At 37.2% G+C, this 21,580-nt stretch overlaps 1 protein-coding gene across 1 annotated transcript in view; it reads right to left on the bottom strand.

Annotated features, from left to right (window-relative positions):
• FRRS1 (ferric chelate reductase 1) overlaps positions 1 to 21,580 on the bottom strand; it is a 35,020-nt gene that overhangs the window by 5,839 nt on the left and 7,601 nt on the right. Inside the window, exons 2-11 of the mRNA XM_015819064.2 lie at positions 18,686 to 18,881; positions 17,108 to 17,244; positions 15,753 to 15,847; positions 13,744 to 13,891; positions 9,034 to 9,213; positions 7,280 to 7,381; positions 6,082 to 6,229; positions 3,041 to 3,163; positions 2,459 to 2,574; positions 1,031 to 1,117 (exon numbers count right to left, since the gene is read on the bottom strand). Of these exons, the coding sequence (XP_015674550.1) occupies positions 1,031 to 1,117; positions 2,459 to 2,574; positions 3,041 to 3,163; positions 6,082 to 6,229; positions 7,280 to 7,381; positions 9,034 to 9,213; positions 13,744 to 13,891; positions 15,753 to 15,847; positions 17,108 to 17,244; positions 18,686 to 18,881 (1,332 nt within the window). The remainder of the gene's footprint in view (positions 1 to 1,030; positions 1,118 to 2,458; positions 2,575 to 3,040; positions 3,164 to 6,081; positions 6,230 to 7,279; positions 7,382 to 9,033; positions 9,214 to 13,743; positions 13,892 to 15,752; positions 15,848 to 17,107; positions 17,245 to 18,685; positions 18,882 to 21,580) is intronic.

Below are 21,580 nucleotides of genomic sequence, written 5' to 3'. Positions count from 1 at the left end.
AAGCAGCACAATCATATATTTTTTTCGCAACACACCTATCATAGAACATTAAGTTTTGGATATGCTAATTTATAAAGGACAATTTCCCATGAACAGAATCCTAGGGGTAAGGTTACAATAAACTCTCTTTGGAAATTGGGAGTTAGCTTTTCTGTAGACCAGCGGCCCACAACCTTTTGGCACCAAGGACCGGTTCCGTGGAGAGAGGTTTTTTCCACGGATCGGAGGGGGCGTGATTTCGCATGCTGCCTGCATCCTGCGGATGGGGCTTTGTTTGCGCGACCGGATTTCTGGCATGCCGTGCCCAGTAACAGTCAATGGACTGGGGGTTGGGGACCCCTGCTGTGGAGTATCATTAAAAAAATAAAGCACAAAATATAACATTACAAACTAATCCTTGATAGCTAATGCTGGAGAAATATGGAAACTTTTCAGGAGTCTACAGTTCTTGATACACCACAAGGCTGGTGTTTCGAATCTTCTAGCATTTTTATACTAAAGGTAGATCATGTATAAGCTTGATTTCAGGACACTAATTCAACTTGGGTTACACATAACTGTTTCTCTGTACAAAACACAATTGTACAAGATGTTTTTGTTTTGCCAGAGCATGAGCTATAGAATTCAGGTATTTTTCTGTTTCATTCCCTAACCTTAACTATATTAGTACCATTCTGAGCTAATTCTGAAAGTCAGAGTCGCATTCTAGTCATAAATGTATTTTTTTCTTGCTTTTATGAAGGATGATGGTCCTCTGAAGCAAGTTGCAAGCGAACACAAAAGTCTACAAAATACTTATATTGCCATATACCTTCATGCAGCCAAATATCTCAAGACCTTTGGCACTGGATTTAATTTTGCTCACTCATATATTGTATACACCCAGGGAGAGAAAAATACGATGTCATTATAGAATACTATCTTGTTTTTAAAAAGGGGATCAGGCCAGAATACCAAGCCCTTAAAATAAGATTTAAATGGTTCTTGTTAGATTTTAAGCAGTTAATTTCAAAATAATCTCATCACTTACTTTATTCCAGCCTCCTCGATATATAAAAGGAAGAACAAAAGATACACTTGTGAGCAATATTGTTATTATCATCAAGGAACGATGGATCTATAAAAGTTATATTAAAAAAATAATGTTAAGAGATGCTAAAGAGTAGCCTATTACACATACTCTATTATCAAGAACGTTTGGCAGAAAATTCATTGGTCAAGAATAGAATTAACAAGTAAACTCTTGTATAAGGCTTTTTGTAAGGCTTTAAAAATTTGGCTATGTACTCAGGTCTGGGTCTTGGAATGTGTTAAGGCCCCCATTTCCCAGCTTTATTTTTAGTTGATTAACTATCTCAGCTCCTGAAAATATTTATTTTGGGAAATATTTATTGGTTTTAGTTGTTTTAACTGTTTTTATAGTTTTAGAATTGTAAGTCACCAGAGTCATTTACAGGCAGCTGTAGAAATTGAATAAATAATAAATAAATAAGGCAGCCCGTGAAATTCAAGGAGGTAGATGTTTTGCGCGCGCACGCGTGTGTGTGTGTGCACGCACCCACAACCTGCTTTACGGAACCAGTAAGCCTTAAGGCAGGGAGCCATGAAGAGACTATTCAGTTTATCGTTGCCCAAAGATGGCAGAGACCATGATACTGGGGTTGTCATGGTTGAAGAAATGGAATGTAGTAACTGTGAGAGGGATCTTGGATTCCTAGTGGACAATCACTTAAATATGAGCTTAGCAATGTGATGTAGCTGCCAAAAAAGCCAAAACAGTTTTAGGCTGCATTAACAGAGGGATAGAATCAAGATCACGTGAAATGTTAATACCACTTTATAATGCCTTGGTAAGGCCACATTTGGAATACTGCATCCAGTTTTGGTCATCACAATGTAAAAAAGATGTTGAGACTCTAGAGGGAGTGCAGAGAAGAGCAACAAAGATGATCAGCGGACTGGAGGCTAAAACAGGAATGGTTGCTGGAATTGGGTACGTCTAGATAATGAAGAGAAGGACAAGGGGTGACATGATAGCAGTGTTCCAATATCTCATGGGCTGCCACAAAGAAGAGGGAGTCAAGCTATTCTCCAAAGCACTTGAAGGCAGGACAAGAAGCAATGGATGGAAACTAATCAAAGAGAAAAGCAACCTAGAACTATGGAGAAATTTCCTGACAGTTAGAACAATTAATCAGTGGAACAACCTGCTTCCAGAAGTTGTGAATGTTCCAACACTGGAAGTTTTTAAGAAGAGATTGGACAGCCATTTATCTGAAATGGTACAGGGTTTCCTGTCTGAGCAGGGAATTGGACTAGAAGACCTCCAAGGTCTCTTTCAACTCTGTACTCTATTCTATTCTAAATAAATGAATAAAAAGAAATAGTAAAACATTGCTAAACATATTTTGTATACACCAATACAGAATAAAGACACTCCACAATTCGTTTTTCTCACCTGAAACCAAATCTCTTCTCCATACAGTAGAGTATGAGGCCAGACAGACTTGAAAAACCGGGCAATGATCACCCCTATGCTAACTGTAGTTATCCATCCAATAAACATTAGTGCACCTGAAAGGAAAAAGATACAAGACACTTGCTAATGATTTTAGTTGCAGTGCTGAGAAGCCCTGGCTCATAAAAGTAAGTTTCCATTTTATTTCAGAATTAAAGAAGAGCAAAAGAGCATTTTCAAGCCATTTTAGACTGTCCTTCCTCCCTTATTTATTCTACTGCAAGCTAATTTTTGCACCGTACTTTGTTGGCAGAGTTTGAATACCCACAAGATGTCCAAATGGCCCCAAAGATAATATTTCCATAGTATTTTCCTAACTTTCTCTGCAATGTTTTCTGAAGCGTTTGGAATTGAAGACAAAATAAAATAATAATCAAATCTTGAGCTATCTGACTTGTTAAGCAATGACGACTGGACCTCTTCATACAACCCCACCCCAAGCCATCGAACAACAAGAGCCCCCATTTTGCACCATACACGCATTTTGTAGTGCTTTACAAAATTGTAAAACATTAAACTTGCCATGGATCTTGATCAGGTATGGAGACCGGGATCCTCCAATATCTTTTAATGGTCCTAGAATGTTATATTTTCCATTTGTTATCAGAGGCTGTTGCTGGTGTTTGTAGATTGTATCACCTGTACCTGGGGAAACAATAGTAGATTATGCACTACCAGCAAAGGAAGAGTAAATAACATTATCTCTATGGGTGAAGACTTCAGAACAGAGATTCAGTTAGCTTCAGAGATTGGTTTCTTTATGCAGTTCCAAATTTGCTACCCAAAGCTAACCCCTAAAATGCTTCTCAGTGAAAATTAACACTTCAGTGTATTCCATGTGCTGATACTATATTGATCCTTTGTCATGGAAGAATTAACAACAGTATGCAATAATAAGATCATAATCATCAGTATGCCGTTTATCTCTGCTGTGAGCCATTTAGGTGGTGCTATGAAGTCCTATCTCAATGTCTGAAGGGGGTGGACCAACCTAACGGCTTTAGGTTTTGGGGACCCTTAATTCTGGTTACCCATTGCTGACCTGCAAGACCCTGCTCACAATCACTCACACACTCACACATCCCATGTGGATTACTCAGTGCCCTTGAAAAGTATTGGAGGCTTCAGCTAGTGCAGAATGCAGCTACATGAGTGGTTATTGTGTGCTCCTCATTCAGCACAAGTTACATCTCCACTCTGTGAGCTGCATTGGTTACAGGTTTACTTTGGGATTCAATTCAAGATGCTGATGATGATCCTTTATGGTGCAGATTACTTGAAGGACCGTCTCTCACCCATTACATCTAACTGTCTACATCTAACAAAGGCATGCTCTACATCGCAGCTACTAGGAATGCTATCTGATGGGGCCCAGGAAAAGACCTTTTCTGTTGCGTTCCACCCTTAGAACATCATCAGCCGTGGTGGCGCAGTGGTTAGAATGCAGTATTGCAGGCAAACTCTGCCCACAGTCAAGAATTTGATCCTGACCAGCTCAGCCTTCCATCCTTCCAGGTTGGTAAATTGAGGACCCAGATTGTTGATGTGTCCTGTTGGCCGCCAGAGGACTCAACAACCAATTCAGATGAGGAAGCACAGGAATGGGCATCGGGCCCAGCGTCAGGGCCATCTGAAAGCTCCAATGAAGGAATGGAGCTGTCACAGCTAGGGACAGAGGCGGAGCCTGGGCCATCCACAGCCCTCAGATGGAAAGGTTGAGACCTCCATGCCTTGAGGCAAGTGAGTCAGGAGAGGAGGATCACATGGGGCCAGTAATTGATCCGCCGGCACAGTGGAAGCTGAGGAGAACAGCGAGAGGCTATGGGGCGGTCTTTGGGGCGGAAGAGTCACTGCTGCTGACCTAGCCCCATCCTCAGTTGTGAATAAAAGGCAGGGGCGGAGACGAATAGGTGTGGCAGACAACTATTCGTCTTCCTGCTGGTCAGCCACTTGTATTTGGAACTCCTGACACTTCTCCTTGGAATTTTGCCAGTTTTTCTGCAGATCCTGTGGCGCTGGAAGTCGGAGCGCCTTCTGAGCATGGGTGTGTTTTATGTTAAACAATAGCCAGCTTGCTTGAAGGACTTTGGGCTGCAAGCATGGTGAGACTGAGAGTAACTCTAGGTATTGGGAGACCCCTACAGGGGAAAAGGGAGTGTTCGGAGACTGTGTGAAACTGCTGGCATTCCTGAAATAAAAGGAATGCTAGAGATTATTTGACGGGTCTGTTGTGTTTGGGGAGCCGGGTCAGAACAGTCAGGGGCAATATACTGACTCTGTAAACTGCTTAGAAAGGGCTGTAAAGCACTATAAAGCGGTATATAAATCTAAGTGCTATTGCTATTGCTATTCCCCCAGGTTAGTCCCAATCCTACTGGCATCCCATAGGGTCTTAGAGCAGTGGTTCTCAACCTGTGGGTCGGGACCCCATTTGGGGTCGATCGACCATTTCATGGGGGTCGCCAAGCAAGGCTGTCTGCCATTTTTTTTGTCCGCCATTTTTTTCCCCCTTTTCCGGCGGGTGCCTTACCTCCCTTGGGCTGGGCCAGCTGGTGGTCGGCCTGCTCCGTCTCTGCCGCTTGCCAGCTACGCCTCGGCCGGCGCAGGGAGCGGAACCACGCATGCGCGGCACTCCTGGGCAGGGAAAGTCCTCGACTTACGACCGGTTGGGTAGTCCTCGACTTATGACCGGTTTAGTCCTCGACTTACAACCAGTTGGGGTCGCGGCATTAAAAAGGTTGAGAACCACTGTCTTAGAGACTTGGTTTTGCTATTAGTCTGGGGAACTGGGTATGGATAGTGCCTGTACAGTGGCTATGTTGATTATTGATAATGGATTTTGGTATGCCTTGAATATGAACTGAATATGGTTTTCATATTGTTCTTACCACTTAAGGGTTTTTTTTATTGGTTGGAGTTTTTTATATTGCTTTCAATTGCTGTGAACCACACAGAGTCCTTTATTTGAAATGAGTGGCTATATGAATTGAAATAATATATAAATATAATTATGAATCTCGTTTATGGCTAAGATTTATTTTCTAAATGTGTTAATTTACAACTCTCAGCTTAATTTGCCAGTTAAAAAAAAATGCTGTTTGGGAATGAGGAGAGTCATAGACCAGGATCTCTAGGGCAAACAGCCTGGACATTTCTTAAAAATGAAGTATGAAGTCTTGTGATAAATTTCCATTGCTATTCATATCATGAATCTGCAATGGAAAGATCACATATGTACCAATAGAAATAAGGAGGGGAAAGGGGCTTATTTAGTTTCATATTGGTGGCAGTTGCAAGCATGATATAACTCTACAAAGTACAAATCCAGCATGTTAAAGATTCAAGGAAGAGAAATGTTGCCTTATCTGTACCTATATTATTAAGACTATTCCACAACCCCATAAAGATTCATCATGAATCAAGAAGTATTTTTCCTTCTCCAACCTAAACATTAGCTGGCAACAGGTGAAGACCAAGTAATGCTTTGAATTTTGCATGAAAAATATGCCTGATGTGAAACTTAATTTAATATTCAGACAGATTTTTTCCTACAGGCATTTTACCTGCACTGATTTCACCATCAGCCAGAAATATGTAATAGTTTGCATCCAGATTATATCTTCCCGTAGAAGCTGGAAGGTGAATTCTTCTTCTGAAAGAACACTGGATAAGGCCATCAGCCAGTCTCCAAGATATATTCTCCAAAGCATTCTAAAAAAAACAGGCAATGCGGATTTAACTTTTGTGTCTCAAAAGATAAGCCAACACATATATTGTGATGGGTTCTGTCAAAACTTATCAGGCAGTTATCATTATCAAAGAAAGAACATACCAAACCAAACAAGTTTACTTAGCTGGATTTTATGAAGCAGATAAGAAATATTTAGCAAGGCAAGTCATGGCTACTTCCCATTAAAAGTTTAGTGACCTTCTCAAATGTCTTCAGCACCATCCTGCTGACGTATAAAAACTTCAATCCTCTTGAAAACTAAAAGGCCAACATATAACTAGAGTGATCATTTTTCAGCAGCCACTTCGAGGCTTGCTAAGCCTATTGATCACCTAATTAAACAAAAACTGGATCCTTCAAATGAACCCCGATATTGAATCATTCAAAAGATACTTGAAACCTTAAATTAGAGTTCTGTTATCATCTAGTGTCTTAGGTTTTCTGCAATACCAGTAAAAGCAGGTATACGCTGGACTTCTCAAGAATGGAACAATGGTTTGTCTAATATTTATTGTTGCAAAATAAAGCCAGCTGAATGCAAACACCTTGCTCAAACTGGGGCCTAAAATGTTGATACTGCATGTAATTTTTCTTCTGAGATATACTAATCTGTGTGTAGAATAATAATCTTATCTATCTACGTTTTATAAAAACAGTTGAAGAAAGGCCATATATATTGCTTTGTTAAGCAACACAACAATTACACAGAACTGTACACAGACATATTAAGTTTAGAATTCTCCATTACATAGTACTCTGCAAAATGCATAAAAATAACTGCAGAGGAGAGTCAGAGACAGGATAAAGTTTCCCTTTTAAACAGCTTCTTTAACTTTGCAGTTGTTTTCCATGATGTAAGATTTCATACAGCGGTCCGGATTCTGTATGGCAAAACAGGACATAAATCACGAGTCTCCGTGGATTTTGTTAGCGAGACAACTTATCCTGACATATGTTTTTACTGTGCAAGATATTTCGTAACAGCATCATTCAGAGTTCAACCCTGTAATAACATGAAATTATAACGGTACCTTCGAGTCAAATTCTGGATAAGATCGCCCAGCCAGGAAAGCTGTCTTGAGGTCAGCAGAATGATCATTATTAATGCACAGATATGCATCATCACCACCACCCTGGAAATAAGAGAGATTATTAAACTATTTTTTCATTTTACTTGACAAGTCTATATGGTCCATATTCAAATTTAGAGTAGGTTAATAATTTTTTTTAAAAAAAACAAGTTTTATTGATTTTTTATTTTTACAACAATGTGCTTGAGAAACAACGGGGTGACAGGGTAATCAATTATCCAAAAGCAAAATCATACATATATAACTCAGATTAAATCATTAAAGACTCCCTCTCTATTCCCTCAAATAATATAATATATTCAAATTAATGTATTTTTCAATAAAGTTCAATCAATCAAAACAACCATCAATAACATTTCATCTCTATAAATCCAAATCCTGTTTTGAGCTTTACTATTTACAATTGCCATATTCCAATTTGGTTTAGATAAACATATTATTAACACTTCGGGTGTCTCTCCTTTCCCTTTTTTCCGTAACGTAATCAGTAACTCATTTATTAATATCATTTCTTCTTTTATCAAAAATCCCTCTTATTCTCCTTCCATTACAAAATAGCTATCCTTCCTAAAAACAAGAATATTACTCCAAAAAATACATTTCTACTCTATTTTAAATCTATAATCTATCAATCAATCAATATCTATGGAAAAACTCTTGAGTAGGTTAATAATTTAATGCAGACTCCCCAAGTGGTATCCTCTAAACATGTTACACATTAGGCATGCACTTAACATGCTAGCTGTAGTTTAGTCTTTTCATAAATTGGTAATCTTTTTTTTTATTTCTTTCTACCCAGAGCCATACATTTTTTAAAAAAACAGTGCTGCTTATCACTTGTGGCAATATAGCATTTCTTGTGACCTTCATAACAGCATTGTGCAAGTATGATTTTAAAAAAGGCTTGAATTTTGAGAACCATGAGAATTGTACATTCATCTACAAGCATTGCTAATTGTAAATTAATCTGGAAGGTTGGAGAAGGATGAGCTAGAAATACATCTCACTGAGGTTTTATTAAGTAGACCCAAGGCTATGGGAATCATTGCATTCCACCTTAAAGGACAAATACAGGTGGCTGAAAAATCGGGTAGAACATAATGCAGGGATTCATTAAAATAATTTAGGGACAAATTCAGAAGAAATTAGCCTTAATTAAATACGTACCACTGGTCCAATAAAAAAAGGGAGTATGCCAGAAATTATGCAACATTTATCCTATTATCAAGGGTTAAGAATTTTCTCAGACCTTGCATGTTAATACATGACCTCCCATAATTGCCTGGGAATTCCCTCTTTCCCATATTTTCAAATATCAAAACTCACTGCAAGATTTCCAGTAAGAATGCTAGAATCTGAGACTTCGTGATTGCACAGGATTTTGACACAAGTTAAATGAACGTGTTCATTTAACTTGGACAAAATGCAACTAGAATAGATCCTGTGCTACCCATGGACAACCTTTTTACTATCCCTGCCTAAAATATCTAACGACTGCTACAAGCTATTTCAGAAAGCCATTACATATCACGGGCAGTTCAATAAACAAAATTATATAGGAAAGATTTTAATGAACACCACCTTTTTGCTCATGTATTTTGTAGAAATTACCCATGTTAAAACCATAATAAATGACCATTGGAGTAGCCTCAAAAGGTGCTACCATTTTTCCAGAGGTCAGAGGACTTACTAACCATCCATTGATCATGAGATAATGCAAAGGCAATATAGCCTTCACTGGGACCGCTCATTTCAATCCATACTGAGTCATTATCTTGCTTGAAGGAGACAAAGAAGCAATTGTTGGCTTTAGGGTCACAGTGTGTTGGATTTCTCACACAGAACTTGCGATCTCCACATTCTGAAGAATTGAACTAAGGAGACAAGAAGCAAAGTTGTATTTCTCCACATACCACTGCTTGAGAAATAGGGAATTTTCAGAGCATCAATAATTCAGTTATAGGATTTAAGGGAAATACATTTCCCACAACAATAAAGTTCTATCTATTGATTAAAAATTGTGGCCAAAAATACCTTTGTGGCTCTAGGCAGAAGAACCATTTTATAGATGAGAAATAACAGGCAAATACAAATGCCTAACTAATCATGTGATACTAGAATTTTGTTACGGGGGAAGTAAAATAAAATAAAGAGAACAACTGGTGGCAGAGGGATACAGTTGTCAATGGTTTTCTTACTTACAACTAATGGAAAGATTTAAAGTAGATAAATAAGTTTATGGTTTTGTAAGACTGAATTTGAAATAGAATTGCATACAGATGATGAACGTGTAATTGCTAAAATGTATAAACTTTTGTTGAAATTTGAATCATATTGTGAAGTACACGGGTGATACCGCAGTGGTGGGTCTTATCCAGGACGATAATGAAGATGCTTATAGAGAGGAAGTAAAGGCTCTGGTGGACTGGTGCAATAAAAATAACCTGGTTCTGAATGTTAATAATTTTAGAAAGAACCGGCATAGTCACACTCCACTTTGTATCAAGGCTGCAGCTGTAGAGGTGGTCAGCAGTATTAAGAATCTGGGGATGCAGATATCTAACAATCTGACCTGGTCTCTTCATACATCCTCTTTAGTGAAGTGTGCAAACCAGTGTCTGCATTTCCTGCGTCGTATGAGGAGAGCACATCCATACTAGACTGTGTTGTTTCTCTGTGTCATATATGTGTGTGTATGTGGGTATATGCATAATCTTTTGTCATGATTATGTAGTGTATATTGGAGGTGGTTACCCTTTGAGAGTTGAATGCAACGAAATTTCATTTTAATATATGCTGATTAAAGCTATTCTATTCTATTCTATTCTATTCTTCTATTCTGTTCTGTTCTGTTCTGTTCTGTTCTATTCTATTATTCTATTCAGCACCCCACAAAATAGTTAGAAAATTTCAAATACACACACCGATTCAGTAGTTTTAATAATTAATATACAATTGAGACCAGAGGTTTTTCTTTTGGGATTGAAGGACAAATCCCAATCAGGACTTTGTTCTTATACAAGATAATTGCTGCAAGATTATTGTATGCACAAAGATGGAAAGATTCAGCATTTTACCCACAATAGAGGAATGGTTGGTAAAGATGATGGAACTTGTTGAGATAGCTAAACTGACTCGAATATGAAACAAGGAAAAACAGAACCTATTTATTGCTGTCTAGAAACCCCTTATGGGCTTTTTGCATAAAACAATAAAAAGCTTATAATTTAAGGTTTAATTAATTAAATTATAGAAAGAAGAGTTATGCTATAACCATAGAGGTAAATTTGTAACTGTACTGATAACATTTATTATACTTACATATTGTAATATTATATTATATTAGTACTTATAATTAGAAAGTACTACTTTATATCTTTTTTCTTTTCTATTTTTCTTTCTTTTTTGTTGCACTTTTAGCTTTGTTAGTTTGTATTAGTTTTTAATCTTTCTTTTAAAAAATGTTAATATAAAATTATATTTTGAAAAATAACATCTTTTATCTTTTTATATGTAATTTAATCAGTTTTGTTTTGTTATTTCAATTCATTTCTTTTCATATTAAAGTATTTTTAAAAGTTCATTTTTCTGGTAATTATTATGCTCTAAGCCTCAAATCCACAATTCTGTTGAAGCCAGATACTTGACATCACAGCAATAGAAGTCTATAATTTAGGATGCACACTACAATTACAGTCTTATCCTAGTCAGACACTTAATTGTACAATATAGATACATTCATTCTATAGAACAATTAAAGGCTTTTTAAATCAACGCAAAGTGCTCTAGTAATTACTAACTCTATACAGGTTAAAAATGCACAGGGGGGCATTTTTTTAAGAGGACAGAATTTTTTTCATTCTGCAAAAAGTCTAAAAGAAATTATTTTTTCAAAGGAAAAAATTAGTCAGCCATAACAATCATCTTGCCATATAAATTTAGATAGATAGATGGACAGACAGACAGACAGACAGACAGACAGACAGACAGACAGACAGACAGAGTCAATACCTAACCCACACCTTAATCACTTCCCATTTAAACCACAACATTTGAACCACTCTATATGGACATATGCTTAAAGACCACCTGGAAACTTCAACCGGTCCTGTATGTAGCAGTGTGTGCAGTTCTGAATGCTCCATATTTTGCCTGTGTTACACTACTGCTGTGCGAGAGCTGCACTGGCTTTCAGTTTATTTTGGGGTGCAATATAAGGTGATAGTTTTTACCTTTAAAGCCCTGCATGGTACAGACCGTGTAATTTAAGATATTTCCTCTTCTCAATGACATCTAACCCTCCCTCCATATTGGATAAGGATGAGTGTGCCCCAGGTCCACTTTTTAAATGTTGCCATCTGGTGGGACCTAAAAACTAGCTCTTTCTGTAGCGGCACCTCATATATCAGACAATCTCCCCTTGAGTTATGGAGGGTCCCTACAATCTCTGCCTTCCAGAAGGTTGTTAAGACCTGGCTTTTCTCTCAGGTGTTGAGCTAGGATGGGAGATAAATTCAGCATTTCTGTTCTTGAGATGCAGTGTTAAAAGTACCCGATGACAGGTTAGAATTTTAATTTTGTTGTATTTTTTTGTTATTTGTATACTTGGTTGTTAGCCACCTAGGGTTGTTTTATATAAGGTGAGCAACCATATAAAATTTTAAGTAACTGAATATAAATGGAAAACTCTAGAATTTTTAAATGTATAACTAATAAATGATAAACTGAGAAGTATAAGATGTAAATAACTGTCCTAATCATTTTATGAAGAGGAATCAATATTATGGCATCACTGCTGGAAAGTGCCTGTAAGTGCACATGTTGATAGTCCAATAAAATGTTACTGGATATGGCCAACAATATAATTAATATAATTAAGTTACAATTTGCAATTCAAAGTAATACATCATTTGAGCAAAATCTGTCCAATCAAAATCTTTATATATGTTTAATAAAGGCTGTTTTATTTTTATTTTTTGTATGCCTTCAGACTTACTTATAGGAGAGATGAAAACAAACAGACCTCTTTTGGTAGGGAAGCTTATAGCCTTGGAGCAGCATCTCTCTTAAATTCCTGTCATATTGATCTCTTATTATGGCAGGAAAGAGAGAAGACCCTTCCCCAAAGCCCTGAACTCCTGTCAGCCCCATCTGGAAACATGTCATTTTGCAAAGAACCTGTTTGCATATGACATATGCTATTATGGGCTCTAGACAGCATTTTGAATTGTATCCAGAAACAGATCAATGGCCACATCAATGAACTTTCCAACTTTCTAAAGGGAGCCCCATACAGAATGCACTACAGTAATACAGTAATTCAAGCAGGACATAATTAAGGCATGCATTGCTATGGCCAGATCCAATATCTCTAGGAATGCATGCAGTTACGCACTAGATTTAGCATGTAAGTATACTTCTAGCTGTTACTGAAAGCTGAGCAAATTCAGGCTTAAACAAGGAATGCTCCAAAGTGCAGATCTGAACCTTTGAGGAATTTGTAACCTTGACTAGATTGAATATGCTGAGCTGCATTTTTTCCATTAACTTATTTATTGGGTGTAAGTGCTGCTCTGGGTGCAGCTGAGTGAGTACCCGACATTTGTAAATCAAGTTAAATGTAAAAATTGCAGTATCTAATAAAAATGCAAAATCTTCATAATAAAAACATCTAAACATGCCAAAGCTCTAGACAGTCTCTCCCAGTTTTATTCATTTACTTATATTAAAAAGTTGTATGCTGCAGTTCAAAGTTTGGGCAAATACAAAATCACAATTAAAATACTGAGATAGGATCCCCAAACATCACCCCTTAAAGCCATTCTTCCAGGAAGGGCGTATAATTTATCAAGATACATTAAATATTGTATGCCTCCTAACCACTCTGAATCTTGACCCAAAAGGGTTTAAGAAATTCTCTCCATTCCAAACATTTTGGAGCCAAGATAAAAATTATACCTTCCAACCAGTAATTGTTATATTTGTAACTGCTACAAAGAAGTTTCGAAGTCATTTTTTTAGCTATTTTTCTTTCATGCTTTTTTGTTATTCATTTTTATTTTTACCCTTTTATAATCTTTTTCTATTTCTTCTTCTATGTTTCAGTAGCTTTTAAACTTTGTTTGTAAAATCTTCTTTTAATAAAAATATTTATTAAGAAAAGAAACAAGAATCCAAGAGAGTTCCATAATTTTTAAAAGTGGGAAGTAATCCTGAGAAAAGCATTTTAAGAAACACTGATATAGAGAATGCTTATGATAAAGCAAATAAGATTTTGCACAAATATTTATTCATGGAATGTATAGACACCTCAATACATTAGCAATACTTTAGGTGTTTTGCTATGTGTGTAAGAAAATGCAGCAATAACAATAATAACAATCCATTAGCTCATTATTACTTACTGGTTGGCTTAGGGAAGAGACAGGCAAGGATGTTGGAATGGCCCAATTAGAAGGCATTATTGATGTCGAAGGAAGTATACTAGGCTGAGAAATCTTAGGACCAGGAATTTTTACCCAATAGATACTGAATTTTTGTACAACTGTGAGTCTGTGAAGAGACAAAACCTGTTAGTTACAATTTGAACTGTAAAGATACCCTAACACAGACGTACAATAACTTTTAAAAAAAAAATCCCACCAAACTTCCATCTAAATTAACGCAGAAAATTCAGCATTTATTCCTCTAAGAAGGCTACCCATTCCTGGGTTATTTAAATTTTAATTCCTAATTAAAAAGCGGTAGGAGGATTAACCATACCCAATATCTGACAGAGGCAAAAGACCCAAGTATTTATACAGATTTATAATAATTGTTAAAGGAAGAGACCATATCCAATCTTTGTGGTATTTATTCTGCAAATATTTTGAGTTTTTTTAAGTGTATTGCAGGTGATCAATCTACAGAGCAGCTAAACTAATGAAAAAAATTTTCCTGATATCTACATACTATTTATACTAGTCTTCAGACTAAATAAAAGCTCTGAGACAGCTCTTAATTACCTAGGAGCAGTGGTTCTCAACCTGTGGTCTGCAGACTTTGGCAACATCAGAATACAGAATAACAGAATGGGAAGGGACATTGGAGGTCTTCTAGTCCAACTCCCTGCTCAGGCAGGAAACCCTATACCATTTCAGACAAATGGTTGTCCAATCTCCTCTTAAAAACATCCAGTGTTGGAGCATTCACAACTTCTGGAAACAAGTTGTTCCACTGATTAATTCTTCTAACTGTCAGGAAATTTCTCCTTAGTTCTAGGTTGCTTCTCTCCTTGATTAGTTTCCATCCATTGTTTTTTATCCTGCTTTCAGGTGCTTTGGAGGATGGGTTGACTCCCTCTTCTCTGTGGCAACATCTTAGATCAGTGGTGGCAAACCTATGGCACGTGTGCCAAAGGCGGCACTCAGAGCCCTCTCTATGGGCATGCGCACCGTCGCCCCAGCCCTGCCTCCCCCAATGGCCCCCTCACCAGCAGCTCCCCCGGAGAGCCTCCCCCGGTTGTGGCCCGTACGGAGAAGCGCAGCCAAGGACATGGCAGCTGGGCAGCAGGTACAAGACTCCACCCCGTGCCCCGCAGCATCATCTGCTGCATGGCCGCCATGATGCTGCAGGGCTGCCTGGGCAATCTGCCGCAGCAGGCCATGGAGGCAGTAGGTGGCCCTGCGGGGAGCGGGGCAGGGCAGAGTGGGCGGGGCAGGGGGCGGAGTGGTTTTTGAGCACTCGGTGTCTAAAAGGTTCGCCATCACTGCCTTAGATATTAGAACACTATTATGTCACCCCTAGCCCTTCCTTTCATTAAATTAAATATACCCAATTCCAGCAACTGTTATTTATATGTTTTAGCCTCCAGTCCCCTAATCATCTTTGTTGCTCTTCTCTGTACTCTTTCCACAGTCTCAACATCTTTTTTACATTGTGGTGACCAAAGCTGGATGCAATATTCCAAGTGTGGCCTTACCAAGCCATTATAAAGTGGTATTAACACTTCACGTGATCTTGATTCTATCCGTGTTAAAGCAGGCTAGGGCTGCGTTGGCTTTTTTGGCAGCTGCAACACACAAGCAAAGGCTTGAAAAAAATGTTATGATTTAAATTCTGAGTTACGACTTGGAGGTCTGTGGCCATGGTCTGTGGCCACAAAAGGTATTTAAAGGGGTCCATGGTGAAAAAAAAAGGTTGAGAAACAATAACCTATAGGGTTCAGTCTTGGTTCAATTTGAGCTGAGGCTATTGCCTGCTGCTTTGTACGAATAAGACAGGGATTCCTTGTAACATTGATATGTAAAACTGAAAAGTTATGTAGGACTTTATCAACATGATATTCAATTCAGAGATTTGCATATTATTTTACAGGCCATACATATTTTTAAAGGAATACAGCCAAAGAGGAAAAATATTTTATTACACTTACAGAAATTGTATTTTCTTTGGTGCATCTCTAGGAGCAATCCAATAAGCATCCATATGGTTTTTCTTAGATTTACTGGTGTGACTAACAGCTGAGTTCTACAAAATACAGAAGCCCCATTTTAGCATTATATAATGGCTGGATTCATACATGGCACTTTATCAAGCCATTATATTAACAATGGCTTTCTGAATAAGCCATAACCACTTGAGTGCCAACAATGCATCAAGTCAGGAAGCAAAATATATCACTTAGTAAATGTATGAACCAACTCAATAATTAGGTTTATAAAGCATACTAGACTTCAATCTAATAATTCATGATAACTGGTTCACAAATACTAAGCCATAAACTTAGTATGTTGTATGAATGCAACTTTACAGTTTAAAACCAGAGTTTATTGTTTAGTATTATACATAAACCCAATTGTGACAGGCACAGCTTAAAATAAAATAGACAGCCATTAGCAGAAACCTAACAAACCACTTATCATGATGTAAATCCAATTATTGCAGTGCCAAACAACTTTACTGGAACAACTAGGATTAATGTATGAGCAATCCCATATGAAAGGCAGTCTGAGTTCCTACATCATAAACCATTTAAGGCAATGAATTTATGCATCAGGAGTTTTATTCTGCCTAAAAATGGATTATGTTCTCAAATGATTTACCTCAGCTTTTAATTTTAAAGATTTCAGTGGCTCTCTACTGTTACATATTTTAATATTTCCTTTTAATGGTTCTTTTATTTGAAGATGCTTTTACTATTTTATTATATTTTCATATTATAGCCTCTAGCCTACATATTCTCAGGCAGGCCATTCCTACAAAGAGTTGTGTTACTAAGAGGCAAATTGAGGAAGCAGCAAATCATGTTTCATTTTAATATCCCAAAGAAGGGACTGCCTACCATCTATTTAAAATTTCAGCAACTTGAGGATTTATTTGTTATTATCTGAACCCACAAGAAATCCATCAATATTATCCATTTTGCACATTGCTCTAGAATTTGAATATGTCCATCAGAAAAATGCAGAGGTATTCTGAAAAGTTAACTGATATTTTTAAAAAAGCATATAGGGAAGGATATATAAAAGCATGGCAATACGGTCTGCTAACAGCTACTAACTTATTCTGCATCAGATAACCAGTAGAGGGAACCCTAATATTTAAACATAATCTATAAAGGAAAAATTATTACTAAAGCATTGTTAGTGTTGATTAATTCCAATATAAAACTGATGCAAATATAAAAGAGTAATTTAAAGCAAGAGTGTTAAGAGTGCTTCCTACATTATTTACTGCTCAAAATCTAGTCAAAATTGGCTGGCAGAAGCATTTTCAAGATTTCCCTACCTTTACGTGTCCACATTTAAGGAGCTGAGATCTTCTCCGATCAGCTAATGCAAAAGAACCAATGGCCGGGTCTTCCAAGCGGTCAGCATTGCGAGCTTGTAGCAAAAAGCCTTCAAACGTAGGCCCAGAAAAACTAACTAAAATCAAGAATTTGAGAAAAGGAATGGAGATGAAATCTCAGTTTATTCTGGCAACAGGAGCAGGCCTCAAATCCTGCATTTCGTAAACTTGTCAACTGCCAAGTAGGTATGTGTGGACTTCAACTCACAGAATTCTCTTCAATGGCTATGCTAGCTATGGGAATTATAATACAACTAGAATATATTTAAAATACAATGTAAAACCTGGAACAATGTTACCTTGTCATTTTATGTTTACCACATCATTTGAATGTTATATAGTCACCCTTTTATTTATTTATTTATTTATTTATTTAAAAACCAGACACTATAATCTGAAACAAACTTCAGTTACAGAACCTGAATTAAGATAGACAAGATGGCAGCTGCCTAGAATGGTAGCATGGTAATTCAGAAAACACTCTTTGAAAAATTTATGTGCCAAGAAAGTAAAAGTGACTTAGTTATCCTAGGCTTCCTCTGGAAACAATCCATCTTTTAAGAGTGGAAAAAACAGTAGAACCTATTATGAATGTTGTTTATAGTTTATACTCTTGCATTAGGAACTCAAACTGGGCCCAATAAGTCATTCCAACTCACTAGGGAAAGCTAACCTATAACCAGCATTTCAACTACATCTCTGAAGGAGACAGCAGTGAAGAAAAAAAAATATTTGTCAAATTTGAATGGCTGTCCATCCTACAAATAAAATAAATAAAATAAATAAAATAAATAAAATAAATAAAATAAATAAAATAAAATAAATAAATAAATAAAATAAAATAAATAAAATAAAATAAAAAATAAAATAAATAAAATAAAATAAAAAATAAATTAAAAAATAAAATAAAAAATAAAATAAAAAATAAAAAATAAAATAAAATAAAATAAATAAAATAAAATAATAATCTATGTGCAGCATGCAGCATAATTAAAAAAGTAAATATATAAATGTTCATATTAAAAAAGTATACTTAGTCCACGAGACTTACGACCAAAATTGAGCCCAAAATTTCTGTTGCTAAGGGAGACATTTGTTAAATGAATTTTGACCCATTTTACAAGTTTGCTTGCCACAGTTATTAAATGAATCACTGCAGTTGTTAAGTTAGTAACTTGGCTGTTAAGTGAAGCCAGCTTCCCCATTGACTTTGTCAGAAGGTCACAAAAGGGGATCACATGACCCAGAGACACAGCCAATCATCATAAACATGAGTCATTTGGCAAGCATCTGAGGATACTGCAATGGTGATAAGTGTGAAAAATGGTTATAAGTCACTTTGAGGATACTGCAATGGTGATAAGTGTGAAAAATGGTTATAAGTCACTTTTTAATGCCACTATAACTTTGAACGCCACTAAATTAAACATATGTAGAGGACTACGAACATATAACAAGCACAAAAACATGAGAAGATGATGTTAGCACCATAAGAGGCGCCGTGGCAAAAATTCATACCTTTCACACAATCTCCTGGCTTAAATTCTGTCACATTCACCTCAATGGTGTGCTTGGGAAATTTCTGAGGCGATTCCCCATGAAAAGGCAACATGGAGTCACAGGATTCGTATACTTTTCCATTTGGGTAACCAGCTGATTGATCAGAAAGGCAGGCGAGCAGCCAAGCAATAAAAGTTATTCTGGAAGACTTCATCTACCAAAACAAATTAACAGTGAACATCAGAGAGCTGCTGACATTCATTCCTTTACATTTTCCAAAAGCAGCCTTGCAGTAACCTTGGTCTTTCAAAGTTTAATCCCAATCTCTTTCCCGAATCAGAACAATTGTTTTCATTCATCTCCAGAATTAAAAGGCCATGGGTTATTCTGAACTTGGACCAACATGTATGTTTTATCTGAATACAAACTACTAAAACCTACTGGGCTACATATAGAAGAGCTTGCAAATGAACAGGTTTTGCATGCCCCTACTAGTGTACAACCCTGATCATTCTCTGTAGTCTCTCATTAACCAGCACCACCATAGTAAGGCCCAGATAAAATGAGACAATATAAGTCACCTGCTCAAAGACAAAGAATAAGAGATGATTTCTCAGATAATAACTTCTGCTAGGAACAGACCTTTACTACAATATAATAACCTATACAGGTAGTCCTTCACTTATGACTGTGATTAAGCCCACAATTTTAGTTCTATGTTGTGATGATCATAAAACAGGTCATCATGTGACTGCACATGATTTTACGACATTTTTTTGAGGTGGTTGTTAAGCAAATGCAGCAGTTGTTAAATGAACACAGTGGTTGCTAAGCGAGTCCATTATTTGTCACGGAGCTTTTTTTCCGGAAACTGGAAGTAAATGCCAGTTTCTGGAAAGAAGTTTTAAATTGCAATCACATGACTGTAGGACGCTGCAAACCGCCATAAATGTGGATCACTTACCAAGAGCCCAAAATGCAGTCATATGACCACAAAGTGACCCTGGACATTGGAACTTCAAATCCAGGTCATAAGAGCTTTTTCAGGGTCCACCATAACTTTGAATGGTCACTAAGCAACCAGTTGTAAATCAAGGGCCACCTGTTATTCTTTTCTTCTGGCCAAGGAAGACTTTATTATTCTGCTTTTCATAAGGAAAGGAGACATTATCCTCACTAGAATCCTGATGGATAAACTGGGCCAGGGCTAGGCAACCTTGGCTCTTTTATGACTCATGGACTTCAACTCCCAGAATTCCTGAGCTAGCTATGCTGGCTCAGGAATTCTGGGAGTTGAAGTCCATGAGTCATAAAAGAGCCAAGGTTGCCTACCCCTGAACTGGGCCAAGAGACAGTCACTGGACTAAGATTCCCTAGAGCGCTTCATGTCCAATTGTTTTTTTGTAGTAAATTCTTTCCAGTTGGTTTCATATTGATTCCTTAATTCAATATGCCCACTTTCTTCCTTCACTCCCCCATGTTGCAAGATATTTATTTATTCATTTCTTTGCTTTCATTTTGTTAAATTTAAACAACCTGATCACTCTGGATGGTTTACACTTTAAAGAAATATAAAATAGAGAAAAAGAATCATGCACATTCAGAAAAAAAATGCAAAGCACACCGAAGAGACAACTTACAGGGGCTTTAAACCCACCCTGCCCCAAGGTCTGGGATTACACCACGTTTTCAAGGGCTTTTGGAATATCATCAGGGTGGAAACAGATGGGTCTCTGGGGTGATGTAACAAAGAAGACATTCTTCTTTGATCCCCATGGATGACAGTTTAATCAAAGAGACTTGGAAAGTACATACTCTGCCTGATCTTTCTGGATTAATAGCCCACAAGCCACTACTTATCCCCACTTTAAAATTTGAGACTAGACACATTGTGATTTCATTCTCTTTGGGTCCTCATAATCATTTCTTTCAATGTTGTAATTATCGCCAGTGAGCAATATTAAAATCCTATGTTCTTTCAACCTCAGTTTAGAATACTCTACCCCAATCTAATATCCTTAACTATCATCCAAGACAGAATAACCTACTGTCTGAGGTCTATTAGATTTGGAGTTAAATGCAAATTGCAGTTTAAACATATATTTCCATTCATGTTTTAATATAAAGACAAACCATCATTATTCCAACTAGTGGGAAATGCTTACACACCTGAAGCATACATTTAGAATGTAATAACCATTGTTGTTTGATATTTTTTTTAAATGTAGATGTTTTTCAAGAAATAAAGATTTAATGAAGAATGACACTTGAGTTTTGGCATTAATTTAGTTGACATTCTGCTTTAAAATGGAATAGACTATTTTACTTCCTACTTTACCTCTTTCACTGCAGATTACATTTAATTTTTTTAAATACCTTTTCTCCCCATTTTTACCATAAATTAAACAAATATTACCTAAAGCAGTTACCAACAAGACCTGGTAATGGCTAAGAGCACAAAAGTTGAAGAAAGAGTCAGAGGGGTCAATTTGGGCTGCACAAGACTAAGCCTTAAGAACAAATGCACACAAGGCCACAATTGAGATGACAGCAACAGGCAACAAATACCACCTCTATGAAGAAGCTGAAGAAACAGCAGATCACCAGGTTAACTGCTGCAAGAAGAACACACAGACTGACTACAAACAACTGCACGACAAAGTAAAAACAATGGTGCACTGAAATATCTGCAGTGAAATACCACTTCCTCCAAGCATGCTCTTGTCACCTCCCGCCTGGACTACTGTAATGCCCTCTACATGGGGCTCCCTTTGAGGAGCACCCGGAGGCTTCAAATGGTCCAAAATGCGGCCGCGCGGGCGGTGTTGGGAGGGACTCGTCGCTCCCATGTGACACCGCTGCTGCGCGAGCTGCATTGGTTACCAGTGGCCTTCCGGGTGCGCTTTAAGGTAT

The sequence above is a fragment of the Protobothrops mucrosquamatus genome, unplaced genomic scaffold (genome assembly GCF_001527695.2).
Source record: "Protobothrops mucrosquamatus isolate PMUCROS unplaced genomic scaffold, P.Mucros_1.0 scaffold854, whole genome shotgun sequence".
In the NCBI taxonomy this organism is placed as follows: domain Eukaryota; kingdom Metazoa; phylum Chordata; class Lepidosauria; order Squamata; family Viperidae; genus Protobothrops; species Protobothrops mucrosquamatus.
The sequence above is the reverse complement of the archived record's forward strand: the minus strand, read 5'-3'. Positions and strand labels throughout refer to the sequence as shown.